We start from the raw sequence: 12,901 nt of genomic DNA on the forward strand, positions 1-12,901 counted from the left end.
GAAGAGTTGCACATGGATCATGAGAAACTGACCTACAAACCTAAACAAGAAACAAAAAAAAAAGAGAAAAGAGTAGAAGAAAATAAGAAAGAAAAGGGAGTAAGAAAACAAGAAAGCCAGTAAAAAAACAAAAAAGAAAGCAAACATGCATGCAATCAAACCAATAAGAAGCAAATGCTACTCCTAGTCCAAAGCTATCAATGCATGTGTTTGCTCACATGAAGTGATACTTCCAATGCAGCCATCGACACATTGGTTGACCCATCTTCGTGATGGAGTGGTTCATGAACAACACAGTCGTGTGAACCATGAACATGAAAGGTATAATGATGAAAACAAGCACAATATGGGTTTAAATGTGTCCACATAAAAGAAATGAGTGAAAGTGCGTGACATGCACTCTGTGGACATGCCATGGTGTTGTGCTACACTGTGTGCAGATGTTGAGCTTATACATTCTCTTGACTATGACATGCAAGGAAAGGTGAGAAAGGTAGACCACTTATGTCGTGCAAATGTGCTTGCTGTGAATGATTCCTCTAGTGCACAGGCGATGGTATCATGTGATTTCGATGGAGGAAGAGAAATTAGTATGTTGGATTGATCTCCAGTGCATACAGATGACTAATGAGGAGCCTCGGGTGTTTCAAAATTTTTCTGATCAAAAGTGGTACTAACCTTAGGACAATGAGGGCTTGACATAACCATCAACTTAGGCTGAAGTTCCTCGACAACTGGCAGGGTTTCCACTTCATCAATAGATAAATCATCAGAGACCAATGGCTCAGATAGATTAACAACGAGTGAGTTAACATCGTGATCATATGAAGAAGTACAAAGATCATGACAACCATGATCAGAAAATTTAGGATGTTTGTTGGCATCATCATGATTTGATGAATCATACACAGGGGTATATACGAAGCAAGAATGTGTACCCTATACATTTTTGGAAAAAGCAAATGAAATATCATGTAGATTTTTAATGAACAATTTGTCCTCTCTGTTAAAAAATGATGAAATGACATCAGATGTGCTCTGCAAATGATCGAAATCATATGCACTCATGGATGAATTAACATAAAGACTAGGGATAAGAGAATCACCAACGATGTTAGGAAAAAGCGGAGGAGGCACAGACAGAAGGAGGTCATCCTTCACTATGGGTTCATGCTCATATGCTCAGTCATACTCTTCATGAATGTAAACACATGTTGGTTGTGCAACATTAACTCTGTCAATGGGTTGATTGTCGTTCACAACAGGTGTAGAGTCTAGAATGGAAGAACACAAGATATTTCAATCCAAACAATCAGTGGAATGTGGAGACGAAAGTTGAGGTAACAAGTGTGTATGAGAACCCATGGAATTCCTAACCATATCTGCGTAGATATCGATAGTAGTGAGGGTGGGAGGATGTGACAGTTAAACATACGTGTGCACATGCTATCCCACATCACATTATGGTGGTGGAGCTGTTTGTGGGAAGGTCTACAATCACTTGTGACAATGACTGTGTCTGCTCGTGATTGCACATCTCCATCATCGAAGTATGCCGAGTGGAGCTTGAACTTCAACTCCATCTTGGGACAGAGTGATTTGGTAAAGAAAAATTCATATTTGACAATTAGATATTGGAATTTCATTTGAATTTTCAAATCTTGAAACATGAATAGATGGAATCATTGTGAAAAATCCATAGGTGATTCATATGGGGCCTTCTGTTGTTTTAACAAATTTTTATCAAGTGCTTCAGGATCAAAATGGTGAAAAACAAATTCAATTAACTCACTAAACTTCTTGAATGAGTGCATAGAGTTATGAGGAAGTATGCTACACCATCGCAATTGGTGGTTGCGAAGTGTGTGTGGGAGTAGAGAATAGACCTATATATGATTAAAACCTTCCACGTTCTCCATGAGCGTATGGAAGTCATCTAAGTGGTTAGGCTAGGCCAGTTCTTCTTCACCATCATACATGATTTGTGACAATTCATCCCAAAAATCCCTCTCGACATCGAAGATATGTCTATTGGATAGACATTTCAGAGGGTGAACTATAACAAACTCCATGATAGATGTGTCAAGATTCAACACAGATTGTGGGGAATTAGCTTCTCATCTAACCCTCCTTATACCGCCAAAATGTTGACAGTGATGGACCTGCGAAAATATCAGCGGATCTCCTCAATAAGAAGTCTTAACTAGACCTCAAACCATTTGTTGTAGGAGTCCCAGTAGTGGTTCATACGGTATTGCCTTGACTACAGTTGCGCGCAGAGGTAAGTAGGATGTCCTTGTTGGTAGCAAGGGTGTGACCAGTGTAGGAAGCCAAGGAAGGTGCATGAAGGGTCCTAACTCATGGAAAGGGGAATGAGTGCGCCCCTTAGAAACCTGTGGAAACACACAACTTCAAAGGGAACACACAAGAAAATATACATCACAAGCTAGAAGGCAGGGAAACCAATGATGCAAATTGATGGTTAAATCAACAACACATCTCAATAGGATTTAGACATACATATATATAAAGAATCCATACATACATGCATAAGAAAACAACTACATATATCATTAGAGTAACCAAGATATATGAAATACAATAAAAATATACACGTGAAATGTGTTGGCTCTGTTATATTAAGAGTGAAAGATCCAATCATACAATACAACCATGACCAACCACTAGTTCTGATAGTGGAACGTTACAATCACTTCTACCTGCTCCTCTAAAGAGATGTACTAGCTCTACACTATGGGGAAGCCAATGTGCATTTACAATACACTCCAAGCTTTCTCTAAGTTACACCTATAGGAATTTTGGCTCCCAAAAGCCCATAAAATGGGTTATGAGGTTATATAAATAGCAAAGGGCAGGGTCACCCTTGACATTCCCCTTTGTGACTCTTTGCCTACCCTCATGATTCTTCAACTACTACATGACTGTTACACTCTACTATCGACACTTGTTCTTTCACTTTCACAACATGTTACATTACAATCTTCACATGTACCCATGTGAGAAAAAATAGGCTTAAGTAATCCATGCAATACATCACTAAGACTCAAACAGTTGTGGGAAGACCAACTCTTCAACATCCTTGCGATGATCGATGTTGGTGAACCGATGCCAAGCTTGGTATTTTGTGATGGTGTCCATGTACTCCGTGTTGACATCCTTATGGAAGCGAAGTCTTGCCTCTGTTGCATCTAGGTACACTGATTTGGCTTCTCTGTCCAACTCATCTAATAACATGCACATCAGATTCTTGAGTATAGTCGGACCAGCAAAAAACTGATGCATAGTTTCTACATTGATCTTCAAGTGTGTGTTGGTGGCTATGCGCATCAACTTGTCAAAGTACATGTCCAAATTTAGTCAGATTTAGTTCTTTTTCCTCGCCTCGGCGAGTGTGCTAATGGATGGCATCACATGTGTGCGCATAATGACATCCATGCTCCTAAACATCTGTGCATGTGATCAACAACACTGATCACCCTATCTGCTCTGTGCCAACTATTCAGATGGGTATATAGCTTGTATGGGTGCAGTTTCATTAGTTTGTGCATGTTGTGCCTCCTGTTGTACTTATTCCTGCTACACTTCCTTCTCTTTGCTGCATAGCTCCTGTTCTACCTAGAGTTTCCACTTCAACTCCTGGAGCTCCTTCTCTATTTCCTCCATCCTTTGTTTCTCTCCTTACATTTGTGCGATCCTCTTGTCACATTTTCACCTCTTAGACTCAATCTCCAAAGCTTCTTTCATCATAGGAGGATCTTCTTTGAGCTTGCATCTTTGCTCCACCTTTTTTCTATCAACAACCTTCCTCCTACCTTGGTCATGCTCAGGTCTGCTACCCTCCACTTCTACTGATGGTGCTGCTCTCTGCAATTTTTCTGCCATTTCATCTTGATATAATTTTCTATGAGCAACTTGGTGTCTTCATAGATATGCAATCTCATAGACACTCGCTCAACGACATCTCCAGTTGTGCTCTCAATGGTGTCCTTTGACCCTACTCTCTGGGAGGCCATTGTACCCATGTTTCTTGGAGGCAGACGAACACCTATGATACTTGGAGACATAACAACACTCATGACAAGCAATATATTAGTTGAAAACCAAAAAAAAATGGAGAGCTGACATACAACATACATGTGTGATTGACTGTGAAGATTGTGCAATTTTCACTGGGAGGCTAGGAGACTGACTGCCAAAACTGCATAAGGCACAACCTAGGCTATCGAGAAGCTGACTGACTACTGGAACTACACAATGGACAGTCTAGCCTGGACTGCTGAGGACTGAAGCTGTATATTATGCAATTTCAGTGAGGAGAGAAATGCAAACTAGCAAACTACATTGCACAATTTATGGGGCCAATAAGGCACTGCCTCCTAGAATTGCACAATGCAAGCCTAGAGGCAAGTGCTGGGCCAGATTTTTGCAATTTTTGGAGGGAAGGAAGAGACTTAACTTCATAAATGTGCATTTCCTAGTCGGGCAAGGCAGGGTCTAGGCTAAGGCAACCTAGACCCACTAACGGGAAACAAAAATCATGGGAAGTCTCAATGCATGGTGAAACTCAGTGCAAACAAGAGTGGATTATCATGCATGAAAACAGTGAGTGTAGGATTCAAAAAATGGGAAAAAAAAGCATGTGTATGAAGTGAGTCATCTTAACGAAGACCATGAGTGCATGAACAGTGTCATGCAGGTGACAATAGTGTCATGCAATGAAAAACTGAAACAATGCTTCTACAAGCTAACATGCATCAAAACGAGAGCATGCATTCATCGAATCAAAGTAGACAACACTTACATAAAGCAAAATGTAGAAAGTGATAGAAATGCAACAAAAGACATGTAAATAAAACTCACCTTAAAAAAGCTGAGTTGAATGTGCCAAAGACTCCTAGATGCGATGTGGGGTGTCAAACCTGCAAGATCAATGTGAGGAATGAGATATGCAATGTTTGGAAAATGAGTTTTGATAAGATCGAGTTTATGAAGTCCATGCCACAAATATAGGAAAAAGTGACACTTGTCGAGAGGTTTCTAAAAATATCTTTGCATGTAACCTCCAACTGCTAAAAATAGATCTGTAAAATCTAGGGATGCTCTTTTTTTTTTCTTTTTTGGGAAAAGAAGGCATCACATGCAAATTGAGATTGCTCGGTTGTGGAGGGAACCAGTCAACCTGCCAACATATGCAACAACCTGTAAGCCTAGGAATAAAAATTGTGCATTTTTTGGGTTTAGCAAGGCTAGTTGTCCCTTAGGCCTTCTACAATTTCTAGGGTCAGTAGGTGACTTCCTCTCAAAATTGCACAATTTCTGGGCTGAAGCCCAGTGTTGGGCTGGATTGGACATTTTCCTGAGGGAGGGTTACCTGACTGGATTGTGCAAGTCTGGAGCCCAGAAGGCAGCCCAATAGTATTACATAATTTCTAGAGGGAAGGTTGTTTCCCCCCCAGAATTGTGCAATTTTCACAAGGAGCATCTCAGCCAGAAAAATGACTAAGTCTGAAATGATGTCGTGCAGGTGGGAGACAAAAAAATTTACATGCACAGGCTGGTAGGCCACTGAAACATAGCTGAAGCCTATGCCCTTGACAGTGCAAGATATGCTTCTAAGGATGGTTGGGAGGGAGTCTCCAAAACAAAGCTAAGGAAAAATTTTGGAGAGTGATTGTAGCCCCTACAACAGGAATGAAGTACGATGTAAAACCCTCCTCCCACATCTACCCAAGTAACCAGATAACTGGGGTAAACATGTGACGAGAGGCTACTATGATTAGATTCTCTCCTGTGTGACCTTAAGGAAATGGAATTGGTTGTAACAAAACATACAAACCTTCCACATCATCTACAAGATCCCTGAGAACCATCCCAACACTTTAGGAAGCTAGCCCCTAGGTCCCACTAAAGGTTTTGATCACTTGACCTCTAGACATTGTCATGATATAGGGCTGCCACCATCCAAGAGGCTCTGAGCGTGCTCATGCTATAGGCATGCCATCGTCCAAGGACTATTTTGTCCATTTCTTTGCCAATGTCCCTGAGATTTAAGCCACTTTTCAGGCACAAAGCCCAATTCACTTCCCAAAATTGAATGACACCTTCAGAGCAGTAAGAGAATAGGGAAACAATGATGCAAAAGAAAATAGTTGAATAAACCCTTAACCAGACCCCTACTAGCCATGACATGTATTTTGTCAAACATATAACAAATATGTAATTTACAAGTGTGAATAATAGATTTAAGCGTAGGGATCTCATACTTATCTAAGAATCGCTAAAATACATTATCCCCTAATATGATTTGTGACAATATCATCTATTAGGTCATAGATACATTGTCCATTAATTTAAAAGTAAAAAAATGATTAGAGCCATACATAGCCACTATCATAAAACACATATATAACCAACATAATAGTAGCATAAATACCAATGAAATTACAACCATATGATCCACATATAAATTGGTATAATACTCATATGAATACAAGGAGAACTAACCACTCATTAAAGATGAAAAATCCAAACCCAGGTTGGGACTACCACATTCCACCTAACCATATAATGGCTGATCCAAATATCTGTTCAGCCATTAACCCTCATGCCATATTCCAAGCATGAATGTGGGACTCAAACCAAAATAACTAACATCGGCATCCCAAGTCTAAACCACCTCACCCCCATCAATAAAAACCAGGCTTTACCATAATCCATCCTAGATCACTAGGCCAAAAAAAGAAACATGTCATAATAGGATTTACCATGATCTCCATCTAATCACTAGGCCAAACAAGCATGGATTCCACCAAATTTTGCCACCTACAACATGAGGAATTTTCTTGTCTACTAGTCTCTCAGGCTTTACAGTAACCCGAACCTAGATAAATAGGCCCTTAACCGAGACCCACTCTCCAGGCTTTAGCGCATATCCCTAAACTAGTATTACTAGGCCCAACGGAGAGAAATACACCACTTGGCTTTATCGTATATCCTACCATTCACTGGCAAGGATTCCTAGGCCCACTAAGGCAACATAATTATAGATTTACCACAACCCATAGTTTGGCTCAGGAGTCACTAGGCTAGTGGATTTACCATGATCCATAGTCTAGTATAGGAACCACTAGGCCATGTGCTCTACCATTTGCAAATCCACCTCACTCAGATTTGAATCCATCCAACAATCCAACTCACCCAAGACATAAGAACCCCATCATACCATGGCTATGTGGAAATGGAAAGCATAGGATTAAAACACTATTACACCTGACAAAACCCATGCCATAACAACGAAAGGACCACATGAAATACCATGAATGCCAAAACTAGCAAGGAAAATACACATGCAAATTGATACCTGCAAAGAATCTTGTTGTAACTACTTGATCCTACCTTTCCCTTCTTCATCCTTGCTTCCTCTTGCCTTCTTTTACTTTCTTGATCCAACGCTAAAGTTCTCCAAGAATACTCTACGTGTCCAAGAGAGAGAGAGAGAGAGAGAGAGAGAGAGAGAGAGAGAGAGAGAATAATGAGAGAGCTCCAAAACTGAACTGACAAAAGGTTACCAACTGATCCTTAGAAGCTATTTTATTAATGAGGCCTCTATTTTCTTCACTTGCCATTATTTTCCTTCATTTTCCTCCTCACATGCAACCTATGACCTTTCACCTCCCTTTTCTCTTAATTTCCATTATTTTCATAAATAAATGTGCCAAAAATTGTGTTTTTTGTTTCCAAAGCATTAACCATTACCTTTTCCAATTTCCTTAGCCATAATAAATTGATGAACACCCACACTAGTTTGCCTTGCCCAACATTCATATTGGAATAAGTGTCCCATCACCAGTGGGTATTATTTTTCCTTTATTAAATTTTATTACATGGAATTTTCACCACGACTATTATATACGATATCAAGAAGAATGATGACTAACATGGCAAGTTCGATGTAAGAGATGATGAGGGTACTTTTCTTAGATACTTTTGGATTACCATGGGGTATAGATGCTACAATAAAAATATAATAAAAATAATTGCTTGCATTGATGTTAATGTTGATCAACACATTCAGATTGAATACAATCATCTAGTGAATATTATCTCCAATGGTCTAGTCAACAATGATGAGAAGGTTGATGAGCCATTTTCAGATGAAGACATTGAAGAAATCCTAAGTTCGCAATCCAAATATCATGTGAGGTATGGAAAAACTACCACCTAATTGACCGAATTGTTGGTGACTTGAATTCATGGGCTCAAACAATAAGACGAAAGCTAAATCTCCCTACTCAAGTTCATGTAGATTTGATTTTAATGATAGAACCAATGGATTTTTCTGAGGCCATCTAAGATGAAAATTAGTTAATCACCATGAATGAAGAGCTCGATCATATCAAGAAAAATAAGACATGTGAGCTTGTGCTTAGACTAGAAAACAAGAATGTTATTGGTATGGAGTGGGCCTTCAAGAAAAAATGAATGAACATGGTGAAGTGGTAAGAAACAAAGCAAGGTTAGTTTACAAGGGCTCTACAAAAATTGAAGGCTAAGATTTTAATGAGACCTTTGCACTTGTTTCTTGTTAAACGCACATGGGAAACATAGAATAGGAAAGATAAATCAGTGAGTACATTTTTTATTAACATCAGATATACATTTATAGTACAACATATGACTCTTGGGTTTCAGATCCCAAGGTCTCTTGGACTGCTTTTGTCCATTCGACTTCCACACTAACCCATTAGGATTAGGTGTCCAACATTCCCCCCCTTAATCCGAAGGGTTATGTATGAGTCCAAGAAGAGAGCTGTAATACAAAATGTGCAAAAAATGCATGGAAGAACTAGGCTGAATGTGCTCTATGAAATGTTGGTATAAAGGGCGGTGGTTTAAGGATGACGACCAACACTGGAACGCTTAGTGCAGTTCCCGGAACTCTTCCAAAACTGGAAAGAAACTGAAGTTTTCTGCTAGAGGAAGTGATCCTATTGTTTTAAAGAGGGAAACCTTCAACCATAAAAGGGAGGTCTCACCTGTGATGGTTTAAGGATAACCAACAACTCTGGAATTCTTAATGCAATTCCTGGAACTCTTCCAAAGCTGGCAAGAAGCTGGAGTCTTCTGCTAGAGGAAGTGTTCTTAATCTGTGATGGTTTAAGGATGACCAACAACTCTGCGATTCCTGGAACTCTTCCAAAACTGGCAAGAAGCTGGAGTCTTCTGCTAGAGGAAGTGTCCCAGATTGCCAACTGAAGGCATGCTCAGGGTCATCTTTGTCTCTGGCTACAACTCTGAAACTGGTGTGGCAGGTTGTGGCTCAGGCTCGCTTGATGTGACTTTGAAGCTTGTAGATGACCATCATTTCCCCCCCTGTCAGATACAAGGTGAGAAGATGGAGAAAACTCAACTGCAAGACTATTCAATACTCTGGAACAAGTTCTGATATGTGTTTGGAATATCTTCTTGGCTGTTGATGCCCATTGCCAAGAAGCGATCCATCCAAGATGAATCTTTGTTCTTGCAGGATGTTTGTTTCTGAAGCATCTGTTTGAAGAATGGCTAGTTTTATGACAGTGCTTACATGGATGAAGATCAAAACAGTGATCTTTCAAATGGCCAACTTGGTCACAGTGTTGGCATTTCACGATATGTTGTTTTTGTTGTTGTTGTTGCTGTGGAAGAGAGGCAGAATCTAGAACAGTTGAAGCTGAACTATCATGAGAAGCAGGTGAACTGTCATCAATGAATCCAGCACTCTGAAACTGAATGGGCTTTGAGTAGTCTGGAATATGAAAGGACAAGTCCTTGTCATATCCAAGACCAGTTTTGTGCTTGTTGTGGACAAGCTGTTCCCAAGGTCTGATGATGGGCTTGGGAAGTGCAGACTGAGTTTCTGCATCTGCATGTACAACTGCTGCTTTATTTGAATGAATTGTAACATTATTAACATGTTGCTGATGGGTGGTTGTCTCAATGTTCTGAACAAAAACAGGTTCAGAATGGTGTCTATTTTGATGTAGCTCTTCTTGCTGTAGCTGTGATTCAAGCTGCAAAAAATCGATCTTTTCTTGTACATTTTGCAAACAACTATGAATATCGGTGAGAAAATCCTTGCTGATTTTGACTGTATTATCCATAGTAGAGAGTATTAGATTGTCCACTAACTCTAATATTGCACCGATTGGAGCCATTTCTAACCTCAAAAAATAGTAAAACAATGAGGAAAAGATGGACACCAAATAAACTTATGGCAACAACTTCAAATCAATCAGCTTGCAATAGATTCAACATACAAAGAATGGTGATATCCAGAAAACAGACTCCTCATTCAAAAAATGAATTTTCTTCAATTCACCTGAGAGTTTAACTTCCAACAAAGCATGCTCCACTCTTCAGCAGGATCCAACTATATTCACAAAGCGCATCATCACTAGTTCCTGCCTCTCAAGTATTTTGTTATAAGGTACAGCTGCTCAAGGACAGGCAGTCTAGCTGAATGTTTTAATTATATAATTACAAGATTCCCAACTGTACAATTACCACCATAAATTTGAACTGAATGTTGTTCTTACTTTCAAGTTCTGACAAGAATCACTCTCAAGAAATATCTATCCCTACACTACTCCCAGTGCTCACAAACGAAATCCTGTGTACAAGAATACTCTCCAGCAAGTGTATGAAAGCTCCGATACTTTAAAAACTCACTACTTTAAAACGGGTCACATCAACTTTGTCTTCAAACATACATGGAACGCTCCAACCTTGATAAATGAAAGGACAAGCAGTATCATGTAGAGATTCAGTGGCTGTTGGGACAATGCTATCACGTGGATTTCCTTCAGATGGTTGGATGAATGCACATTAAGGACATGCCATAAGGCCCCTTCCAGTCACTTATGAAGCACTTAGTTGTTAAGGTGGTGCAGTAAATTAATACCATACACTATATGACTGGTGATCCATTTAAAAGGTCTTCAGATAATATGTAGACTACTGACAGAAGGAGATGCCACAGACTAGGGGTGTAATTACAAAAGCTTTATCTTGTACAAAAGTTGTCTTTTACAGCAATAAATATCTGGCATTTCTTCTGAGGGAGACAACAGCTTTCACGTGATCCCTAAGCAACAGCACTGGACCAGCAATACAACGGTGGTGACTGTGATCATAGAAGAGGAAATTACTCTATCAGAGCATTCTGTTGCAGGAAACCACTTTTTTTTTTTTGGGCAAAAGAACTCTGCTGCAATTTGATTGTAGCGTTGTGGGCATCTGATGCCTTCAATGGACAATTTCTCTGAGATTTTGTATCACTGGCTTATAAAGATCAATTTTGTCATATGACTATTTATGGAAGTCAATCTTCTCAGTTGATTGGAAAAGTAAATAAATATCATCATATGCATCCAATCAGTCCAAGATAATAACACATCGAGATCCCATTAAAATCTAAATTGCTACAAGGCTGCGCTACTCTACAATTAAAAAATCAACAGTTTTGGTTTCTCTATTGTTCTCCACTTCTGAAGTAACTCTTAGAAAGCTCAGCAAGGCCTGGAAAAACTTCAGCAAAACTAAGTTCTACAGCAGACACGTCATTTCTTCTTTGCTCCCCTTGCAGCCTGTTGTGCAGGTGCTATCGGTGCCTCAGTCGGTCCCTGGGCCAATCTTTCTTCCCTCCTAGCAATCTTCGGAAATAGAGATATATATGCGGTAATTTGCTGTTCTGGAACAGACTCTGTTGTGGACTTGATGGATCTTGTGTAATCGAAAGACTTACCCGATTCAGGAGACCACTTTTAGGATCATTGCTTACAGTGAGAACGCAGTGGAAATGCTGGATCTTGCGCCCCAATCTGTCCCGAGCATGGAACAACCTCAACAAGACATTCTGACGTTCTGGAATGAGAGGCTCAAAGTCCTCTGATATATCAACTCTAATAATAGCAGAGATCTTTATTGGTAGCGGTCTTCACACAAAGTGTTTGAGCTTTGTTTTATTCTACCCATGGCTCGTCCGCATCGACATCAAATAGCAACATTCTCAGAGTTGGGCTTCACCAACAAATAATAAAATTTATGGACAACAAAATCTGGCACAGAATCCCTCCACCAGCACCGAGCTTCTATGGAAGCACATCCATGCAATGTGATATCTGTTCTTCTTGACTGTATTAGAGATAATGTTCAGAATGCATCTCTTCCAAAGCATCCTCGACAAGTAGGAGAATCATTAAAGTATTCTGGCAGCGCAGCTTCACATTCAGGTTCAGGCATGGATGTTGATAGGATAATGCGTCTTGTTCCAAAGTGGTCTTCAACGGTGCAAGACTGGGATTCTCTTGTCAAAATGCTACTCCGTAAAATGTTTGCAGAGACATCAAATGCAGAGAAAGAGAAGGGTGCTGATCCATATGACCTTAAACAACAGGAGAATGTACTAGCAGAATCAAGGATGATGCTTCCTGATTGTCGGAAACGCCTTGAAGCTGCCCTTATTGACTTGCAGGGAATGCTGGCAGAGCTAGAGCAGTCAGGTCAGGAAGGCGATGAGATTCGTGAAGCCAAAACTGTAGTGAAAGATGTAGAAGCTTTGTTTGAGACTCCCGCATCATGAGGGCACTCAGTTTTTCTTTGAAAATAACATACTGTATACAAAGTCGCTCTTAGAACTTTTACTGATTCTTGGAGCTCTGTTTGAGAACATAGCATTACTATGCCTTGTTGTTTGCTTGAAAACACTGCCTTCGAGCTGCTTTTTAGATGTTTACACTAAATCCCTCAAAAGAGCTATCGTGACTCTCTTGGTTGGTATCCGACAGGTCAGAATATATGAAATATGGCAGACAATGGTTATGCGCAGAAGCCACGCAGTGGG

At 39.9% G+C, this 12,901-nt stretch overlaps 1 protein-coding gene across 1 annotated transcript; it reads left to right on the forward strand.

Annotated features, from left to right (window-relative positions):
- Window positions 1-12,151: 12,151 nt before the first annotated feature.
- On the forward strand, window positions 12,152-12,640 carry LOC149238546 (uncharacterized). The gene has a single exon (XM_089369598.1). The coding sequence runs from the start codon at window positions 12,152-12,154 to the stop codon at window positions 12,638-12,640; it is 489 nt and encodes a 162-aa protein (XP_089225724.1).
- Window positions 12,641-12,901: the final 261 nt, after the last annotated feature.

Source organism: Pinus tabuliformis, chromosome 8 (assembly GCF_031772625.1).
Source record: "Pinus tabuliformis cultivar Carrire ecotype Pingquan chromosome 8, CPIR1, whole genome shotgun sequence".
Taxonomy (NCBI): Eukaryota; Viridiplantae; Streptophyta; class Pinopsida; order Pinales; family Pinaceae; genus Pinus; species Pinus tabuliformis.